We start from the raw sequence: 21,223 nt of genomic DNA on the forward strand, positions 1-21,223 counted from the left end.
GTCTTTAATGGAATCATCTTGTACTGCGATGGGATTTTCCAATTCTTTTAGGATGGAGAATAGCTCCTTCATACTAGAGTTAGCTTGGGTGATCCTATTATTATAGGTTTCTTGTTTGGCCAGGATAATGTCTTTTTTGTATTGCGAAGAGATGTTTATTAGGTTAGTTTTATTTTCAGCGGTAGGATGCCGGTTCCAAGCTGTTTCGCATTTTCTCTTCTGTAGTCTTAAGTTTTTTAGGTGGGGTGTAAACCAGGAGTTCAGATGCTTTTTTGGTTTGCTGTTCCTGAGTTTAAGCGGAGCAATTCTGTCAAGAGCAAGGGACATGGCCTTATTATATTCGTCCACTAGGGTGTCTGGGTCAGTGTGGTCCAGAAGGGAATTAAGTTTAGGTAGGATGTGGGGCAGAATATTATCTGCTGTAATATTTTTCTTGTTTCTGGTGAGGGTGGGTGTGGCTAGCGTAGGTGTTGAGACTATAGGTCTTTTAGTGTTAAGGGTAAAGGAGATAAGGTGATGGTCTGACCATATTTGGGGGGTAATGGCTGTTATAACAGGGTTACAGTTGTGACTGGCAATCCAGTCGATAATTCTTCCCTTAGAGTGTGTAGAAGTATTCACGATTTGCGTGAAACCTAGTACTGACAGAGTATTGGCTACAGTAGTAGCATGGTTGTCGTTGATATCGTTGAAGCCTAAATTGAAGTCTCCCAGCACTAGTGTTTGGGAGGAATTTTTTAGCTTCTCAGAGATAACAGTGGTGATATCTTCAGTGAAGGTGCTGATGGGGCCAGGGGGTCTATAAAGGAGGTAGATATTTAAGGTTTGAGAGTTAGCTGTAGGTAGTTTGATAGCGAGAATCTCACAGGATTTAGGGAAGGGTGTGGAAATGATTCTCATGGAGAGATCAGATTTGGCGATGATCGCTATTCCTCCACCATGCGTGTCTGGTCTGTCTGCTCTGAGAATGGTATAGTTTTCTGGGACTGCCAGAGTGAGAGCCGGACCTGCTGCCTTGTGGAGCCAAGATTCTGTAATGGCAATGAAGTCAAGGTCATTATCTCGTATGACATCTGCTATGTCAGTAGCATGGGCGATTAATGATCTGGCATTGATTAAAGCAGCTTTTAATTCAGGTTCTGGCTGCACTGTGAAGGGGAGGTTGGCCATAGGTGTATTGATTTTATAGACGGGTTGGTGTTTTAGAGGTGCGGTGGCTACTAAGGGTTGGAGAGGTTTGGGTCGAAGGTGTTCCAGGTTGATGTTATATTTGGTAATGGGTTTGAATATTTTGGGTAGTCTCGCCCAGAGTCTAAGGTTCCTCTGTGCTAGGAAGCAGGGTTTGGAAGTAGGTTGTATGTGGGCTCCTGAACCCTCAGTGGGCAGAGCTGTAGGCATGGTCATGTAGATAATGATAAGTGTAGCTGTCAGGTTGATGAGCGGTGCTAGGTGAGCTAGGTTAGGCGGGAAGGAGTACATACTGTTACTAGTGGTTGAGCTAGGGAGATACGATAGTCTCTGCACGACCGTAAGACGCAGCACAATAGTACAAAGGTCTCTAGGGGGCCATAAGGCACAACGCAATAAAGGAGTGGTCTCTAGGCGACCATGAGGCACAACACAATAGTACAGTGGTCTCTGGGCGACCATAAGGCACAACGCAAATAATGCAGTGGCGACCATAAGGCGATATATGATAGTACAGTGGTCTCTAGGCGACCATAAGGCACAATAAGATAGTACAGTAGTCTCTAGGCGACCATAAGGCACAATATGATAGTACAGTGGTCACTGGGTGACCATAAGGTACAATGCAGTGGCACGATGGTACAAAGTATGCGGATTCAGTGTTGTCAGGGGATGGCTAGAGCACCGTATGTAGATGTATGGGCACTCTGGCATAGTACCTAGAGGGCAGATTAGGCTATAATAGAACGTCCAAGTGAGCAAATGGCCTGAAATATATGTAAAGCACATGTAGATAGAGCGGCATTTCCATATACTCTTGTTATTAGTCTTATGCAGGGCTATAGTGTGCAAGCACTGTGGAATTGTCCGATGATTGAGCATAGCTGTCTGTGAGATGCACAATGCATAAGAGGGTAAAAGAACAAGTACCTCTAATGGCGGTCTAGGCGGCCACCGGCGAACAACGGCAAACAAGGCCTTTTTCCCTGGCCTTTTCCGAATGGCCGGCTTCCTTCCGCCTGCCGGCGGAAGCGCGTCGAAGATGTGGTGAAAGGTTGCTCAGCAACCAATGCGAGCCTCGGTTTGAGGCCGCGATGCGCCCGCCATATTGGAACCAGGCGCGGCGATCAGGCACGATTCACAGCTGATCGTGTGGATGCAGCAGCATCAGCTGTAGCCGGGAATGCGGGGCGGAACAAAAGCTGCTCCAGGGCTTACCGCAGCGTTCCGAGGCAGATCCACTGGAGTGGGTCCTCAGTCCAGACGATCACGAGCCTCGTGTTGCAGAGGGGCCTCCCGGTCGGATGGACCCTGGGGGGCAGATGCAGGGTGAGAAGGGCTCCTGCCCTCTCTCTGTCTCCTGCAGGGGTGGAATGGGCATCAAGCAAGGCCCATCCTCCGTTGCGGTGTTGTAGGCGCTGTTGGTAGCGAACTGCCAATGTAGTGCCATCACTAGCTACTCGACTGCTGGGTGCATTAGCTGGGCTCGTAGGGCCAGGGTCAGGTGCAGGTACCCTGCTGGTTTATTGTTAAGGGGTCCAGTGAACCCTCAAACAGTGGAGTGTCAGTAGTTTATTTGCTGTTGGTCCTAGGGCTCTGACTGAGCTTCCAGGTCACTTTATATGAGGGGTGTGCGACACGGACACAGCTCCTTCAAGCTCTTTCCCACGTGCTGTAGCTTTCCTGCCGCCGTCAAGCAAGTGGCACCCCCCTGCCCCGAGCGTATTCTCCTTGTGCATTAATGGGGGATGGCAAGTCGCGATGCAGGCAGGGTGCCACCTACCTCGACAGGTCCTGCAGGGGATCTGGGCCGGATCTGCTAGCCCATGGGTGCCCCCAAGTATAACTCAGTGTCTTACTGCACCGTGCGCTGTGGGCCCAAGCCGTGGGGGTCACAGCGTGGGCCACAGCAGTTACTCACTGTTGCTTGCACTCACCGGTTCAGGCCAGGATCATGGTGTGCAGTCCTCTGTTGGCTGCCAATGTAGTCCTGCGTTCTGCTGTTGTGGGCCACCACACAGCTGTCCCGAGATACGTAGGCTATGTGCCTGTAGGAAGTTGCTTGCTTCCAGGCATTATGACCAGTACACGCCGCTGATCTGAGCCCCGGTGCCACCTCCAGCACAGTCGAGTTTATTCCAATCTTTTCCCTCGTTGTTGCCGTCTGTGTGCAGCAGCCACTCCATGGAGCACTGGGGGCACGTCGGGGCTGTGAGCGCTACAGTTGTCTTCTCGCCCGCAAAGGAACCCCGGTCCCGCTGCCCGCCCAGCAAGCATCCTCGTTAGGGGCTCCCTCAGCCAGTCTTCGCCACTACACCGGTCTCGGGGCTCTTTACTGACGTGTTTGGTGCTCTTCACGCCACGATTCACTCGCTCACAATAGTGAGCGGGCAGGCCAGGGATGGCAGTTCAGGGAAGCATTGCTGTCCCCCCGCAGCGTCTGCCGGGGCACCTTCGTTTCAGGCCCGCCCCTTCCCCACAACGTTCCGAACCGCACCTCAGACTGCCATCTTGCGTGCCCAGGGGTCCATCTTCAGCAGCCTCGCTCGAATGGATTGTGTCCTCCCACGTATTCCTCATCTTAGATATAATCTGCCAGCTTGCTGCTTCTTCGGAAACAATTTTCACCAGAGGGCGCTGTGCTCGAGGCCGCGTAGCTTTATTCCCTCGAGGGCCGCCATCGAGTGTCGACGTCCGTCGTATAAAGGGCTCGAGCCGCGCCCGTTGGTCTCAGTTCCGTTTTTCCGAGCTTCTGCTTCATGTTTCGAAACGACGCGTCAGTTTTTTCTTTGAAAATGTCTTAATCTTCAACTCCTACCACACCCAAGGCGGGTTTTAAAAAGTGTCTAAAGTGCGGAAGGAAGATGTCCATTACGGATCATCACCGCAATTGCCTTTGGTGCCTCAGCCCTGACCATCGGGTCGACGAGTGTGGTTCGTGTCAAGCTCTTAATAAGGCTCTTAAGGAACGCCAAGGTAAGCTAGCGGTGGGAGAGGAGTCTTTTAAGTCTGCAAAAAGACTAAAAGACTCGGGAGAGTCAAGTAGAAAATCACATCACGAGTCGAGGCGGTTGAGGTCGAAGAGTCGCTCGAGGAAATCTTCCTCCTCTTCATCTAAAAAATCGAAGAAGCGATGTCACAAATCTTCTTCCTCCTCGCCTGACAGAAGGTTCATTTCATGTCCTTCTAAGCATGATTCCCTAAAGAAATGGGAGGCCTTTAGGGCTTCAATGTTAAAGATTTTTGAGAATGCGGGGGCCCGACCCCCTCAAAAAAATCATGTAAAGAGTATGCCCCTGTCCACTCCAAGAGTGACAGAGGGAAATCTAAAACTGTACAAGCAAAATCCAACAAAAAGTGGAGGGAGAAAAACCTTCGGTGCACAAATCGAGGTTAACAGAGGACAAAAGGGCATCCTCGTCATCGAAGTCAGGCATTGACTCAACACATCCTTCAACAACTACGTCGAAGCCAAAGATGGCATTGATACCTTCGACCACATTGTCGAAGCCTCTCTCGACGACATCGAAGCCTTCCTCAATGACATTGAGGAATCCTTCGAGCATATCAAAGCCAGCATCTATTCCATCTGCGCCTTCGTCAGGGAAATCTTTAATACCGATACCCAAAACGACATTTACGGCTAAACCTAGGTCAATGTTGCCACCTTTACCAGAAAAAATCTTCCATCCTCAGCCCAGGCAGGACTTTTTTAACCTATGTCTGCTATTTTTGAAGAACAATCCTCTGATGAAGAAATTACATCAGCTGTTGTTAAATTTGGGACAAGAGAAGTTCCTGAAGAATTAATAGACCCAAGTATCAAGATGGCCGAACTTTATGACTGCCTACTTTAGGCCAGTGGCCTAAATACCTCACCTGAGGTAGAATTTGAAAGACCAGACCCTACTGACCATGCAGAATCTGGGTATGGGAATCTCATGGGAAGAGTCATCGACTTCATGGGATGGAAGACAGTGTCTCCGAGTTATGACCAAGATGATATGACAGATATTATTGATGAAGGACCTCAGAAGGACCCGATCCTTCCTTTCCACAAAGCTATACAAAAGAGAGTTATGCCAAATTGGGACATCCCAGAATCTTTACCAGCTGTAAATAAAAAGTTTGTGGGAAAGTATAGACTTTCTCCTTCAGATCCAGCGTATCTATCGAAGCATCTTTCACCTGAGAGTTTGGTGATTCAAGCTGCAACTGCAAATAAGCAATCCGCTTATCCCTCCATGCCCCCTGACAGGGATGATAAAAAGATTGATGCTTGGGCAAGGAACGTGTTCACTTCGGCAGTATCGCCCTTAAATCTACTAATGTGACTTGTACATTAGCTAGATTTGCTTACACCCTGTGGGACTGCTTGAATGCAGTGGCTGAACACATCCCGGAAGGTGAGGAACGGGATGGTTTCCTGGCGATAGTAAAAGATGAAAAGGAGGCTATGAGGAGTGCCTCAAGTCAGGACTGGACACTGCTGATAGTGTGAGCAGGTTCAATGGCGGCTAGCACGGTTTTACACAGATTTGCTTGGCTGAGAAAATCTGGTTTTGCATCTGATGTACAGTCCAGGTTACTAAGTATGCCCTTTGACGGCTTGAGGCTGTTCGCCCACAAGGCGGACGAGAGCTTGGAGAAGCTGCAGACCTCGAAAGTGGCAGTAAAATCACTCAGCGCCGCTATAAAACAGCCTCAACAACAATCTTACGCAGCCTCATCTTCCTGGAAGAGTCACCCTTTTCGCTTCTATTCCTCCTTTGGAAAAGGGAGGGGGCAGGCCAGTCAGAGAGGCCAACAGAGAAAACCCTTTCGTGGTGGAAAAGGGAGAGTTGCTAGATCAGCCACAGCAGCGGCTACTACCTCCTCAGCCACTGCTGCAGCTGCTGCAAAGCCACTTTGAGGTCATAACCCATAAAACCCTGGTAGGAGGCAGAATCACTCGGTATCTGGACGAATGGCGGGGCATTACATCAGATGCCTGGGCACTAGAGATAGTGACCCATGGTTACTACCTTCCTTTTCATCAAAGACCTCAAGATCATCCACCGGGAGCCAATTCTGTAAAAATTCCAGACCCGCTCCTTGTGCAGGAGATTTTAACCCTGCTAGAGAAAGGTGCAATAGAACATGTACCTCTAGCGCAGAGGAAGAAGGGTTGGTAATCCCCTTATTTTCTCATCCCCAAAAAAGATGGAGGGTTGAGACCCATCTTGGATTTAAGAAACTTGAACAAGTTCCTCAGGAAGGACAAGTTCAAGATGGTCACTCTTTCTCAAATCCTTCAGGCCCTTCAGCTTCAGGCCTGGCTGGTTTCATTGGACCTTCAGGATGCTTACTTTCATGTGCCAATCCATCTCAAGCACAGAAAGTACCTGAGGTTTTCAATTGGTGGATCTCACTATCAGTTTCGAGTTCTGCCATTTGGGCTGACCTCCGCACGAGTGTTTTCACCAAGCTGAAGGCTGTAGTGGCAGCAAGTCTCAGGAGAGGAGGGATTCATGTCTACCCTTACCTGGACGATTGGCTAATCAGGGTGAGTTCACTAGAACGAGCCCAGGAACACTTAACCATGACCTGCCATTTCTTACACAGACTGGGCTTCTCCCTCAATTACAATAAGTCACAAATGATTCCAAGCCAAAGACTCCAATTCATCGGAGCAGTCCTGGATACTACCTCAGGCAAAGCCTCGATTCCCGAGGAGAGAGCTCGCCACATTCTGCAGATGGTAACAAGGTTTCAAAATGCCCAACATCTACCGGCTTTTGACTTTCTAAGGTTACTATGCCTCATGGCATCCTGCATTTTTCTGGTACCAGAGGCTCGACTGAGGATGAGATCCCTTCAATGGGCCCTCAGGACTCAATGGTCCCAGTTTTTGGGGGAGATGCCAGATCATCTGCAAGTCTCGGCCAAAGTAGCTTAAGATCTTCTATGGTGGGCTTGCAAAGAAAATATCCTCAAGGGGGAACAATTTTGGCAAACATGACCGGAGATAACGGTAGTGACGGATGCCTCACTCACGTGGTGGGGAGCCCACACCAACGATCTGACAATCAGCGGTCGTTGGTCTCCATCAGAGTCCAAAATACACATCATACTTTTGGAGCTGAGGGCAATCAGACTAGCGCTGAAGGCCTTCCTGCCCTCTGTACAGGGAAACAATGTCCTAATAATGACGGACAACACAGTGGCCATGTATTACCTCAACACAAGAGGAGGCGTAGGATCACTCCCACTGTGCAGAGAAGCAATGCAGTTCTGGTTCTGGGTAATACAAGAAGGAATCTCTCTATCGGCGATTCACCTAGCTGGAGAGAAAAACACGGCAGCAGATGCTCTGAGCAGGCAGAGCACAGTCTCCCACAAATGGGGACTAGCTCAGAAAGTCCTTCAAGAGATCTTCGCCCTTTGAGGAAGCCCTCTAGTGGATCTGTTCGTGACCGGTACAAACCGAAAGTGCGAACTGTAATCAGGAGGAGGTTGGTTGAGAAAGTTCAGGAAAACCATGATCCTAATTGCCCTAGATTGGGCCAGGAGAACGTGGTACCCGGACCTTCTGGACATGTCAAATTTCCCTCCAATATCTCTTTCACAAAGAGGATCTCCTCTCGCAAAAGGAAGGTCAAGTTCTCCATCCAGAAGTCAAAGCTCTCAGTCTTCACGCTTGGCTTCTGAGAGGCTGAGATATAAGGATTGAGACCTTCCAGACGACGTTATGGAAATTTTGCTTTCGGCTAGAAGGCCAGCAACAAAATCCTTGTACCGGTGTCATCGGACGAAATTGAGCAACTGGTTCAGGGTTAAGAATGTGGATCTTTTTCAATGTAGCACTCCCATGGTGCTTTCCTTTCTTTTACATTTGGCCAACTCGGGACTCCAAGTTGGTACTATTAAAGGATATTCAGCAGCGCTGTCTATCTTCAAGCGCTCCTCAGAAGAAGTTTCATATTTTATGATTCCTTTAGTTGTCCAATTTCTTAAATGGTTAGCAAATGTGTTCCCTCCTACACCTTTTCAGGTTCCCATTTGGCACTTAAATTTAGTTTTAAAATTTCTTATGTGTGCCCCTTTTGAGCCTTTACATTCTTACCCTTTAAGGCTCCTAACTTTTAAAACTGTTTTACTAGTGGCTTTAACTTCAGCACGCTAGTAAAGAGGAGGAAAGGGTCCACAGGCCAGACCCTAAAAGGGCTCTCAGCTTCTATATCTCTAGACTCGAAAGGTTTAGACAAAATGATCAGTTATTTGTCGGTTACACTGGACACAAATTGGGCCTTGGGGTGTCCAAACAAACCTTATCCAGATGGATAATCCTAGCAATATCTGAATGTTAAAGGTTGGCTGGGAAAGAGCCTCCAGATGGATTAAGGGTTCATTCAACCAGGGGCATAGCAACTTCCACGGCTCTTCAGAGGGGTGTTCCTGTGCAGGACATTTGTGCAGCTGCCACCTGGTTATCCATTCACACCTTTGTAAAACATTATTGTTTAGACTCCACTTCTTACCAAGGAGGCCTTTTTGCAAAAAGCTGTCCTTCATTCAGTACATAATTAAAAACTCTGGTACTCCCTCCTCCAAACTACTACTGCTGTGGGAGTCTATCTAAGATGAGGAATACGTGGGAGGACACAATCCATTCAAAGAACAAGTTACTTACCAACTGTAACGTTCTTTCGACTGGATGTTCCTCCCACATATTCCTCATCAACCCTCCCAACCTACCCCTCTGTACAGTCTTTACGCTTTTTGCACTTGTACTTCCTTAAGAGCCTGACATCCTTCGATGCCTGATACAACTGATGCGACCATTAACACCGAAAAAACAGAACTGAGACCAACGGGCGCGGCTCGAGCCCTTTATAGGACGGATGATGTCGATACTCGATGGCGGCCCTCGAGGGAATAAAGCTACGTGGCGTCGAGCACAGCGCCCTCTGGCGAAATTATTTTCTGAAGAAGCAGCAAGCTGGCAGATTATAACTAAGATGAAGAATACGTCGGAGGAACATCCAGTCGAAAGAACGTTACAGTTGGTAAGTAACTTGTTCTTCGGTGTGAAACAGACTCCGATTTTCCCAGTCTCTTCACCCGCTATGTGCAGAAACAGTTCCTCTGCTGCCAGATAATGTTTGTAGGACACAAAATCATAGAAAACTATGGTTTTCAAGGATCAATAGAAGGATCTGGACAGGAGCTCCACTAAGGCACACCTTCACTCCATGAGCTCAGCCGACAGACACCTCCCTTATAGGGTGGGGTGCGACGTTGGATCATCTTCAGGTGTTCGACCTGTGGTCGCCACAGGACAGGCAATTTCACATAAATGATCTGGAGCTTATGGCGATTTTCCTGGCGCTCAAAGCTTTCAAGCCAGTGATTGTGAACAAGGTTGTCTGCATCCGCACAGACAATGCGGTATCCATGTTTACATTAACAAGCAGGGGGGTACCAACTTGTAGATCTAGCCATGCAATGCAAATTTGGCAATGGGCCATTCAGCACAATGTTTGGCTGCTGGCGGTGCACATTCCGGGCCAACTGAATGTGACTGCAGACTCTCCCAGCCGACGAGTGGTGGTCAGCTACGAGTGGGAACTAAACACGGAGATCCTCTCCGACCTTTTTCACCATTGGGGCACTCCAGAAGTAGACCTCTTTGTGACGTCATCAAACAGGAAACTTCCTCTTTATGCTTCCAGGAACGGGCTCGGAGCTTCTTCCCTGCGGGATGCTCTCGAGATTCCGTGGCACAATATGAGGGCCTACGCCTTCCCGCCTCTTCCTCTGATTCACTGGGCACTATGCAAGCTCAGGAACACGAATAATTGCACTCTCCTGTTCATAGCTCCTTGGTGGCCAGCCAGATTCTGGTTTTCAGAGCTTCAACATCTGTCAGTCTGCTCGCCGATCAGGCTTCCGCTGATTCCCGACCTGCTTCACCAGAGTGATCAGCAGATGTGGCACCCCTCCCCAAAATTATTCAGCTTGGCGGCCTGGTGCCTGAGTTCAAATCTTTAGAAAGTTTCAACTTGTCCGCAGATAATATGTGTATTATCCAGGCGGCTAGAAAACCTTCAACAAGGTCTCAGTATAGGAGCAAATGGCTCCGGTTCTGTCACTGGTGTTTAGCTAAGCAGCTGGACACCAGAGAAGCTACCATCGGCACAGTCCTGTCATTCGTTTCTCATCTGGCAGCTTCAGGCTTCTTGTAGGACTTATTTGTCCACAGACTCTTGCTCTTTTTCATTGACAAACCCTGTAATTAAAAGACACTTTACAGGTCTATTGCATCTTTATCCACCGGTGCGCAACCCGCATCCAAAGTAGGAATTGAATGTGGTCCTCACCGCCTTATGCCATAAACCTTTTGAGGCCATGGCTATGGTGGACTTGAAGTTCCTTTCGTGGAAAATGGCTTTTCCGTTTGCGTTGACTTAGGCAAGGCGTGTAAGCGAGCTTCAGGCCTTGTCTGTAGAACATCTATTCCTCACTTTTCACAAGGATAAGGTTGTCCTCCGGACTAATCTTTCTTTCATTCCAAAGGTAGTATCCGATTTTCATCTGAACCAGTCTTTTTCCTTACCCGTTTTCTTTCGAGACCCGGCCTCAGATGGCGAGAGGCTATTGCATAATTTGGATGTCAGACGAGATCTAAAGTTTTATTTGGACATAACATCTAAACTTAGGAGCTCTTCCCAGCTTTTTGTGACCTTCGGAGATCCGAAAGGAAAGCCGGCCTCGAAAGCGAATATCTCCCGATGGATTGCTTCCTGTATTTCAGAAGCGTATATTGTTCAGGGCCTTGAGCGCCCAAAGGGAATTCATGCCCATCTGGTGCGAGGCAAGGCAGCTGCCGTTGCCTTCCAGAAATGTTCCCTGAGAAACCATTGCCAGAGCAGCCACATTCCCCGTCATCTTTTTGTAAGCATTACTGTTAGACCTGAGCTCCAGAGCCGATGCTCAGTTCGGGCAGGTGGTTCTTAAAAACCTCTTTCAGTAAAGGAGTTCCATCCATCGGTTTTCCTGTGAGGGGTGCTTGGTAATCTCCCAAAAGTATGGAGGAAAGGGGACGGGACATAGGAGTATAACAAAGTTACTCAACGTAGTGACTACCTTACTGTCACGATCCATGCCCCTGACCCCCTCCGGTATAGCAGCCCCCTGGCAGCAGTGGGGCTAAAGCCCTTCACACTGGCCCCAAGGGCCTTAAAACTCCATCAGAAACATACATGGAGTCAGTCCTGGCACCTTCAGCGCCAGGCTCATTAACAGGAATAAAGTAATACCAGTTTTGGACCTTAATCCAACATGGAGGCCTATAACGCAGCTCAGTTCTTTAGAACCAAGCCATGCAGTCTAGTGTTTTGGATGTGGCTGGGCCTGGAACTACGTGGTCTGGAACTATTTTACCTGGGCTATTTAAACTACAACCAAACAGCAGAACACGCCTTGCGTTATTCTGCACTCCTGCAGCCTAACGCTCACCGTGTCCAGCTCTTGCTCATCTGCTTCTCTGGCAGCCTGATCCTGAAGCCCTAGATCTGGATTCCATTAATAATCTGGAAGAACAGGAACACCATTAGCGAGCAAGAACACTTACCTGTGAAGTAACCGGCCTTGAATCCATCCTGCGCTTCGCTTACCTCGCCCATCTCTGGAGTTTGCCGCAACCTGCAAAGGTAAAGAAACAAGGACAGCATTAATACCAATTCTTACCTGGGCAAGCAGCGAGTCCTGGCAGCACCCCGCGCTTCTCTTACCTCACCCATCCTGGGTTTCACCGCAACCTGCAGGGGAGAAGGAAGAAGGTCAGCATTAACAAAGCACTTACCTGGGCAAGCAGCGCTTCGATCGCTCATCACTCCGGAACATCACCGCAACCTGTACAAAGAGAAGAGAACACAGGTTAGCAATTAACACCAATAAACAACGCAGCGATCCGCGCATCAATAACTCACCGTGGTCTTCGCCATAGGCGCGGCAACTCCGATATCGCAACCATCCCTGTGAAAACAAAAAGAGACATTGTTAAGGAACAGCGTAGTGGAGCAAGACGCTGAGAAGACAGAGAAAACGGAGTGAAGCAACTAGGTCCACAGAATGCATGCACCAACCATGCGCCCCTGCACAGAGACGCAGGATGGAGAGTTCAACGCACAAAAAACTAAGGCGCTACGCAACGTCTGGTACATAACCAAGCAGAAAGGGGTCCGGGATAGCACTTAAACCTCCATCCAGTATCGTGTGGCGCCCCTGTGGATACCAGGTGTGCGTAACACTTACTCCTAGTCCATAGTCCCCTTTCCTCCATATGCCCGCCCGCCGTCCCCTCTAATAAGTAGCCTCTATTATTTTTTAAATGGTGTCAGACCTGGCGATAGAAATGGACTGAAGGGCGAAGCGCGGGGCGGAACCAAGGTGGTTACGGCCGCGTGCGGTACCCTGCGTAAAAAGAGGACACATTTTTCAATTTGATGCTTTTTTACAAAAGTGCTCCGGTCCCACAGGATGGAATGTCCCAAAAGTATGGAGGAAAGGAGACTAGGAGTAAGGTAGTCACTACAGTGAGTAACTTTGTTAAAATCCTGGAACATTTTGTAGATGTTGAGTTATTTTTGGGACTTTTTTTCCAGACAAAGCGGCATTTGCCCAAGTAGCACTTATCCCTATTTCTGTAGTGAATCCAATTGAAGAAACAACGTTTGGAAATATTTCAATGGATAGCTATCAAACCATGGGTACTCAGGTTTCAGTTCGCCACATGGTGATTAAGAGTTTAGGAGTAAACTTATCACCAATCCGTGATACCTAGCTGTGGTACCTGGCTGGTGCGGACTGGTCCGCATACACGTATTTATCAGACACGTTAATAATGATATATTAATTATGGAGCAAATGTGTAACGAATATCTTTAGAGTTTCCAAGCAACAATGTACTTATCAAGTGACAATTTACTTAAATAAGTGTGACTAACTCTGCATTTGAACTAATTTTGATATCAGTAGCTATGCTTATGAAAATGTTATATGACGTTGTGAGAGGAGTTGTTGAATGCCAAGCTAAGGCCTAGCGATGAATTGTAACACTTTTATTAACACTGGACCAGTTTTAAACCATTAGCACTAATTTTGTCTTTCCAATTTTCTCACCCCCCTCCCCCTCTTTTTTCCCCTTCTCCAATTCTCTTCTTGGTGGATTATGTTGTTTTGGACAATAATGTTTGCACGGGTTTGAATTACTTGGTTATCATTTACTGTTTTGAATCTATTTCCTACGTGATGTTCACCCTGCAATACAGCCTTTAAAAAGACGACAACGGTCAAAGCACGTGTTGGCAAGGGCAAGAGATCTGTATTGGTTCACCAATAGGATTGACATTTGGAATAAATATAGCAATTGGCTAAAAACAGTACTTTGTTGGATACATTACTATTGTGACAAGCACATTGATTCTGGCACACCCACAGTACTTTACATCAATAAAGGATTTCGTGCCAAGAGTTTGAGTATTTGTGTGCATAAATTGTGATAAAGGGACTCACTTCACAGAACAGGTAGTTAAATAATGTTGTCTAGCATTAAATATTCAGCAAGCTCCCACTGCCCACATCACATTACCTGCAATCAGCAGGGGCAGTAGAATGATGATACGTGAGTCTAAAAAAACGATGTTGCCCAAATCTGTACATAACTAAATCTTAAATGTCCAGGTGTCCTCCCGATAGCCTCAATGAGTATGCAACACATAGTCACCAAATACAGATTCAAGCCCACATTAAATATTTATGGTTTGCCCAAGACACCTTCCTGCATCACCACCACTAGCTTTAGTCACAGAGACAGCCATTTAGCATACGGCTTAGTATAAACATGTGTCAGATATATTCCCTTACAGGTCAAAGAAGCACAACCAAAAAAACCAGACCAAGTATGTCATTTCCTGGTGCCCAGTGACTTGGTTTACTTGAAGGTACGCCACCAAAGGACTATGAAACCACACTGGAAGCATCCTTAGTAGGTTCATCTGATTATCAATACAGGCCTTACATTTACAGAATTACCCACGTGGATAAACACTGCACATTGTAACAAGAGACAAGCCTCTAATGATATTCCAGCTACTACAAACCACTAATGTTCTATTTTCATTATTAGTGACGGCTAGATCAGGGTACATTACTGAGTACAGTGATTGCAAGTAAATGCTTTAAAAAAATGAGTAAAAGTATGCAAACTTCTCTCAAAAGACATTGTCAAACAGGCAATGCCACAAATCTAGGCGCTAGAAAAGATGCCTGGAACTGGATTTGCTGGATGAAAAGGAGGGTCGCTGTCTGGTAAGGTGTGAACTGTGGAACTGCCTTATGATTCTGTGGTGTACATTACTATTTGGGATTGTCCCTGGTGCAGCTGAATGCACTTTTGGTAGATTTCCTCCAGAATGCTCTGCTGTTCCTAATTGCGTTTCTGATGACAATACTGGGATATTATCTGAAACTGCCCCTAACCTGCCTAAACCTGGCCCGTATGCAATTCCAACACCACTATCGCCATATTGCTATGGTGTACACAGATTAGACGAAACGTCCCAAACCTTCCTCTTATGAGTGATTTGTTATTATATGGATCTAATGTTTTATATTTTCAGGTCAGGGTAAGAAATACCAAAGTAATTGTAATAATGATACTTTGGACACATCAGGTAAGTTCCATCAGTTAGCTTTATTCCAGATACATTAAGTTCCATTAACATGACCAAGTATAAACCACTGGCTCTCATCACCCAGGCAGGAGCACTCCAACTGACTCTGTAACCTTCCAATCCAAGCATTCCTTCACACACATCTAAACATTTTCTCTGGCGCACCAACATTCTCTCATGCATTACCAAGCACCTGCATTCACACCAAGCACAACACAATACATCTCCCTTCTTCACACACACATCCATAAGAGGACAACATATGGGGATCACTCACACGGGGCATCTTATAATTGAGAGGTGCAACTCATAGATAAGGTGGAGGGCATCCCCCCTGACTACTATGGCTGTGTCTGCACATCAGCCACTTGAACTTGGCAGAAGGTGCCCCCCCATCTGCGCATACTCTGCTCACATACCCACATAACCTCTCTCACATGAATTGGAAGGCATCCCCCCTCCTTCACCCAACATCATCTCATCCATTTCTCATATCTATTAAACTCACCCATGTCCAAATGTACCAGTGACCACGCCTCACACCGGAGGAGAGGTCCCACTCCATACCATACACACACAATATGTGTTGGCGCCATGTCGCCAGAACCACATAACCACCCCTCACACAGGAGCAGTCCCACACTGTAACATAGAAACCTCACTCAAACACTACTCATTAGGCTAACACCACCTACTCTTAAAACATTCACACATTGTCATTTTAACATTTGGTAATGTCCTAAAAGTCCATAGCTGTGTACCAGCTCTATACCTAAAATTCTGCAATCGGGTTAAGGTAGAACTTCCACCACTCGCCCACTTCCCACTCGCACTATATTTTGATGAATGCTTTTACCATTGCAAAGTACCTAAAATGTAACAGCTGCCCAGTAACAAAAAGCGGAAATTTAAAATAAATTGCTCCTAACCATTGCCCCAACCAACTCTGCTGGGCAAAACCTACTACTTATCCATACTTTTAAAACACAGATGACACTCTAACTGAACCTAAAAAAGTTTAACTGCTTCTCTTTAACATCTTCATGGCCCCCATTATGGAGCTGATCAGCACTTTATAAGGACATTGGTAGAGCATAAGTCACTGCTTGTCCTCCTTTCTGCAACTTATAACAGCTGCGTCTCCTCACCAAGAGATGCTGTGCAGACAAAGCACATGGCAGCTCCACTATGCTGCTCTGAAAGACAGTACCTCTAGCTCACTATTGTTCCGTCCCTCCTTCTTCTGCTGTTGGATAACGGTACGATCCCCCACAGTTACATCGGATCCTAGCTCAGTGTGCTTAGGCTACAACGCTAAACCATACTTCTAGTTCTCCAGGCAGCTGTGCAACCGGACACGCTGCAGCTTAATTGCACCACCCTAGCTATACTCCTTCTTCTCAACCCCACTGTGCCGCTGAAATACAATAATTTCTTCACTCCACCTGGAAATAGTATCTTATACCCCAGACCCGGTTCACTAAGCTTCTGACCCTCTTCTTGAGCATGCAGCAATTCACAGACATTTTCTTGTGCATTGTGCACATCATTGACACTTCCCGCATGAAAAACCTGTTTTAGCAGCACACAGGCATGCAAGAAGACACTTCTGGATATCCTTTTCCAATATCTGCTTCCGGCAATCTTCGTCATAGCACAGTTCAGCACTCCACCATATGGTCCTTTAGTCTAACACTTGAGAGTGGCAGTGCTGATGGCATTGCTCTCACCGTTCACTGCGACTGAACACTGTGTACGTCGCGTTGCAAAACGATCGCCTGCTCCCCCACGATCAAACGTGCCATCACCATGACTTGTCGCAGCAGGCAACTAAGCTCTCCTGGAGCAACCGCTGTACTGCCAGCAGAGCTCTCTATCTCAACGCTCCTACCACACATCTCATGGGCACAAAAAATCCCCCTGATCTGCTGCGCCTGCTCCTCTCACGCGGTGTTGCTGAATTCATTTGATATGTAGCGCTGCCTCCTTAGCACTACTACAATGACAGCAGAACCCAGGTTGGCACAAATAAAATATGCTCTTGTGTCCATTGATGAACCCCTATCGTGTTTACCCTGTCTTCTGGCCACACTTCTTTACTCTGGGGCTCTTTCATTACTGCACACTTGGTCCATTTCCTGTGGGTCTTCCGCTGTGGGAGCAGCTCACCCTTTCCTTCTGCTGGTCATTTAATGGGGCACAGCTCCCCTTTTCTTGGCTCTGGGACATATGCTGGCCCTATTCAGGTTATCACTCCTGGTATCCCTGACTGTGGTATGTTCTTGTTGTGACTGGATCTTACACAGGGATGCAGATCCTCTCCTTACTGTTCTCTTTTCCCTTTCTTCGCCTTGAGTGATGGGGCTTACTTGTGGGGGCAGTGGTGCCTCTCCTTTCTTCTCTGCACCACCCGCAGCAGTCTGTTTACTATAGACTTCTTCTTTTTCCATGTAGGTCCTTCTCCAGGCCTCACACTGAGACCAGCTTGTTGCCAGTGTAATAATGAAGGTCCTTTGGACACATCAGGTAAATTCCATCAGTTAGCTTTATTCCAGATATTCCAGATTAAGTTTCATTAAGATGACAGAGTATCAACGATCGGCTCCCATCACCCAGGCAGGAGCACTCCAACTGACTCTCTCCGCAACCTTCAACTCCAAGCATTTCGTCACACACACCTCAACATTCTTGCTGCACCAACATTCTCTCATGCATTACCAAGCACCTGCATTCACACCTAGCACAATACAACAGTAATCAAGTGGTATGCAGCTGGTAAAGTACTCATTGATTTTTGACATTACAAATGGGGCACACCCTAGACCCATTTGGTGTTCCATTCTCTTTCTGGAGAAGTCGACATGGTAGCTGCCCTTAGGTATTGTGAGACCATTAATAAAGGTGGACCTTTTTTCTTTCTGATAAAACAACTAATATACGTGTTGAAATTCTTCGAGTTTCTAAAGTGACTAGCACATTAATCCAGTATTGTCCCACAACACACACATATTTCTTATTTCAGGGTTTTGCTACTGTAGAACTTTCACTGTGGTATGTGACACCAACCAAAGAAGATGATATGGGGCATAGATGAACCATATGGAACGCTTCTCTAGGAACAGTCAAGTTCTCCTTACCTTAGTCATGATTCCAGATAACCTCACAGGTTCCCAATTGTTCAAATGATGCTGCTGTTTGTCTAGCTCAGCAGAGAGCATTGATTTTTACAAGGAGAAAAAGATTTAGAAGGGAATATATTGGATGGTCCTAATTCTGTGTTTATGATGGGCAATTAGAAAAGACAACAGGCCTCATTACTGGGGGATAATTGATTAATCCTTTCATTGTTTTTGTGCGCATTTGTCAGGCACTTATACAGTAAGCCGATTCTTTTTCACAGCGAGTACAGGGAGGGAACATGGGATAGAAAAGAATAAATACAGTGGAGAATAAAGTCGAACCTACTATGTCTTGTGAGTATTCAGAACATCCAAGTGCAGCGAGAAGATGGGGAGTGGGAGTGGGGTAGGTGCTGGAATGTCTGTGCTTGTGGGTGAGCAGCAGATGAAGTGCATAGTATGGTAAGTGCTATGTGGTCTAGAGCTGCATTGGGTGGATAGTGCAAGCCTACAGGGCGAAGGGTGGTGGTTGCTGAGGCAAGTGCGAAGTAGGCAGGGGCTAGAGCGATTGGGTGTGGGAGAGCAGGACCCCAAAGGATCCATAGGGGCCCTTGTCTCAAATCCCAGCGACTGTGAGATTAGCAGAGGAGGTTAGAAGGAAAAGAGGAGGTTAAGAGGAAAGTCTTGAGGAGCTTTCTTGAGAGAAAATGTTGAAGCAAGCCTTTGACGAACTGCACATTATCTCTGATCTGGGTATGATGATGAAGAGCCTGCTAACAAGCTTGGTTCTGAATATCACTTAGCGTGGATTGTGTCCTCCAATGTATTCCTCATCTTAGATGTATTCCATCCAGCTTTGCTGCTCTTCGGAAATTTTTTCGGCAGAGGGCGCTGTGCGTCAATGTCATCGAGTCAATGGTCCCTCGAAGGCCTCCGTCGAGGATGACGTCATCGGGTGTATAAGTAGCACGCGTGGCACCCGTTGGCCTCAGTTCCTTTTTTCTGCAGTATACGTTGCTTCGGACATTCGGCGCGCCTCGAGTTCTGTGAGAAGATATATAGTAACGAAATATGTCCTCGTCATCGACGCCGACCCCGAAATCGGGATTCAAAAAGTGCAAATCGTGCGGGTCAAAAATGTCAATCACAGACCTGCATCGAGAGTGTTTGTGGTGCCTCGGAGAAGGCCACGACATGGAGGCCTGTACGAAGTGTCAGGCGATGACGGGGAAGGCCTTGCGAGAGAGGAGAGGAAAGCTACAGGTAGGTCGAAAAACCAATCGAAAAACCTCTAGCGTCGAGTCGAGATCCCGTGAGGAGAATTCTCCTCGACACGAAAGGCATCGATCGTGGTCCCGTAGCGATGCCCATCGCTCGTCGTCTTCGTCAAAAAGGTCGAAGAAACGACACCACAGGTCTCCCTCCGCCTCGTCGTCAGACGAGTCTCCAAAAAAGATGAAATGCCCCACGAAACATTAGTCTACTCAAGAGTGGGAAGCATTCAGGGTCAAAATGATGGAGGTGTTTGAAAAAGCGAAGCCTCGGTCCGCGCCTTCTTCGGAAGTCGACAGGGAGCGTCATCGCTCAGACACTTGCGCGCCCTCGAGCCCGGGTGATCGAAAAAGGAAGGATAGGGAACCTTCCAGGACGCCAAGTGAAAAGTGCTCGAGTCGACCGCTCAAGGTCATCGACGCCGTCCGAGACCCATCATACCTCGAAGGGAAAATCTTCGAAGGTCGCCTCGACGCCCTCGGCGCCAAAGGCTCCAGCCAAGCCAGGGAAGCCAGAAAAAGAGAAGGATAAGGTTACAAAACCTGTATTATCCTCAGAGCCAGGTACTAGACCTCTTCCTCCTCCTCTCCCAGAGAAGGTTTTCAAGCCTCTTCCCCAGAAAGGAGTTTTTCAAATCCCTGACCTCAATTTTTGAGGAACAGGAGAGATCTGATGAGTAGAATGTACCTTTTGGGCTGGAATATGGCACCCCAAATGTCCCAGAATGATTGATTTCAGAAGAAAGCAGAATGAGGGACTTGGTAGAATCATTACACAATGCAAGTGGCATTGACACATCTCCTGAAAACGACTTTGGCAGGCCAGAACCAGGAGAGCATGCCAGTCCATCATACCGTCAATTAATGACAAAGGTAGTAATTACTTAGGATGGGCTAAACCATCAGCCCAATTCATCCAGGATTATTTAACAGATAAATTGGACCATGGTCCCACCGAAGACCCAGTACTACCCTTTCATATAGCCCTGCAAAATAAAGTGGCCAAGAATTGGGAAACTCCGGATTTTATTCCTTTGGTAAATAAATCCCTCACCTCAAAATATCGCCCGGCCAGTAGCGACCCCGGCTATCTGTCCAAACACCCAACTCCCGAGAGTCTGGTCATACAGGCAGCCACAGCTTCTAACAAACTTGCATACCCGTCTATCCCTCCAGACAGGGACGATAAGTGTGTGGATGGTTGGGCATGGAAGGTATTTTCACCCGGGAGTATGGCATTAAAATCTGCCAACTCCACATGTGCCTTGGCAACATTTTTGTACACTCTTTGGGAGTGCATTACAATGGCGGCGGAGCACATACCAGAAGGGGAAGAAAGGGAAGGGTTCCTAGCCATCGTTAGAGATGCAGGAATCCCTTCAATCTGGATTGGACACTGCAGATAGTGTAAGCAGGTCCATGGGCACTAGCACGGTAATGCGCAGATTTGCGTGGTTACGGAAGTCGGGTTTCGCACCGGATTTACTGAACCGCCTTCTGAACATGCCTTTTGACGGGTCTCACCTTTTTGGCAACAAGGCTGACGAGAGCCTTGAGAGGTTGCAGACCTCAAAAGCAGCTGCCAAATCTTTAGGAGCTGCTATTAGGCAACCTCAGCCTTTTCGTGCGCAAGGACAGTCACGGAGGGGACAATCCTATCGTTACTACACCTCATATGGAAAGGCGAGAGGAATGGCCAGTCAAAGGGGCCAGAAAAAGGCCACTCTTGGTGGACGAGGAAAACGTGCTAAACCAGCTCCAGCTGCAGACTCTCTGGCATCAGCGGCTGCAACATCCGCCACAAAACCGATTTGAGGACTTGCATCACAAAACACCTGTAGGGGGCAGGCTGTCACAGCATCTGCAAGAATGGCAAGCCATTACTTCAGATGTTTGGACCCTAGAAATAATAGCCCAAGGTTACTGC

General features: G+C 47.4%; 1 protein-coding gene across 2 annotated transcripts in view; it reads left to right on the plus strand.

Moving 5' to 3' along the window:
- The window catches only part of LOC138528623 (serine/threonine-protein phosphatase 2A 65 kDa regulatory subunit A alpha isoform), a 1,423,294-nt gene that overhangs the window by 1,309,919 nt on the left and 92,152 nt on the right, over positions 1-21,223 (plus strand). The window contains exon 15 of one of the 2 annotated variants that reach the window (XM_069640434.1): positions 13,503-13,704. The exons of the other annotated variant lie outside the window; for it this stretch is intronic. Coding sequence (XP_069496535.1) covers positions 13,503-13,573 — 71 coding nt within the window. The 3' untranslated portion in view covers positions 13,574-13,704. Of the gene's footprint in view, positions 1-13,502; positions 13,705-21,223 lie in introns of those variants that run through there. 2 annotated transcript variants of the gene reach the window in all.

This window comes from Ambystoma mexicanum, chromosome 1q (genome assembly GCF_040938575.1).
Source record: "Ambystoma mexicanum isolate Mex_15411 chromosome 1q, UKY_AmexF1_1, whole genome shotgun sequence".
NCBI lineage: Eukaryota > Metazoa > Chordata > Amphibia > Caudata > Ambystomatidae > Ambystoma > Ambystoma mexicanum.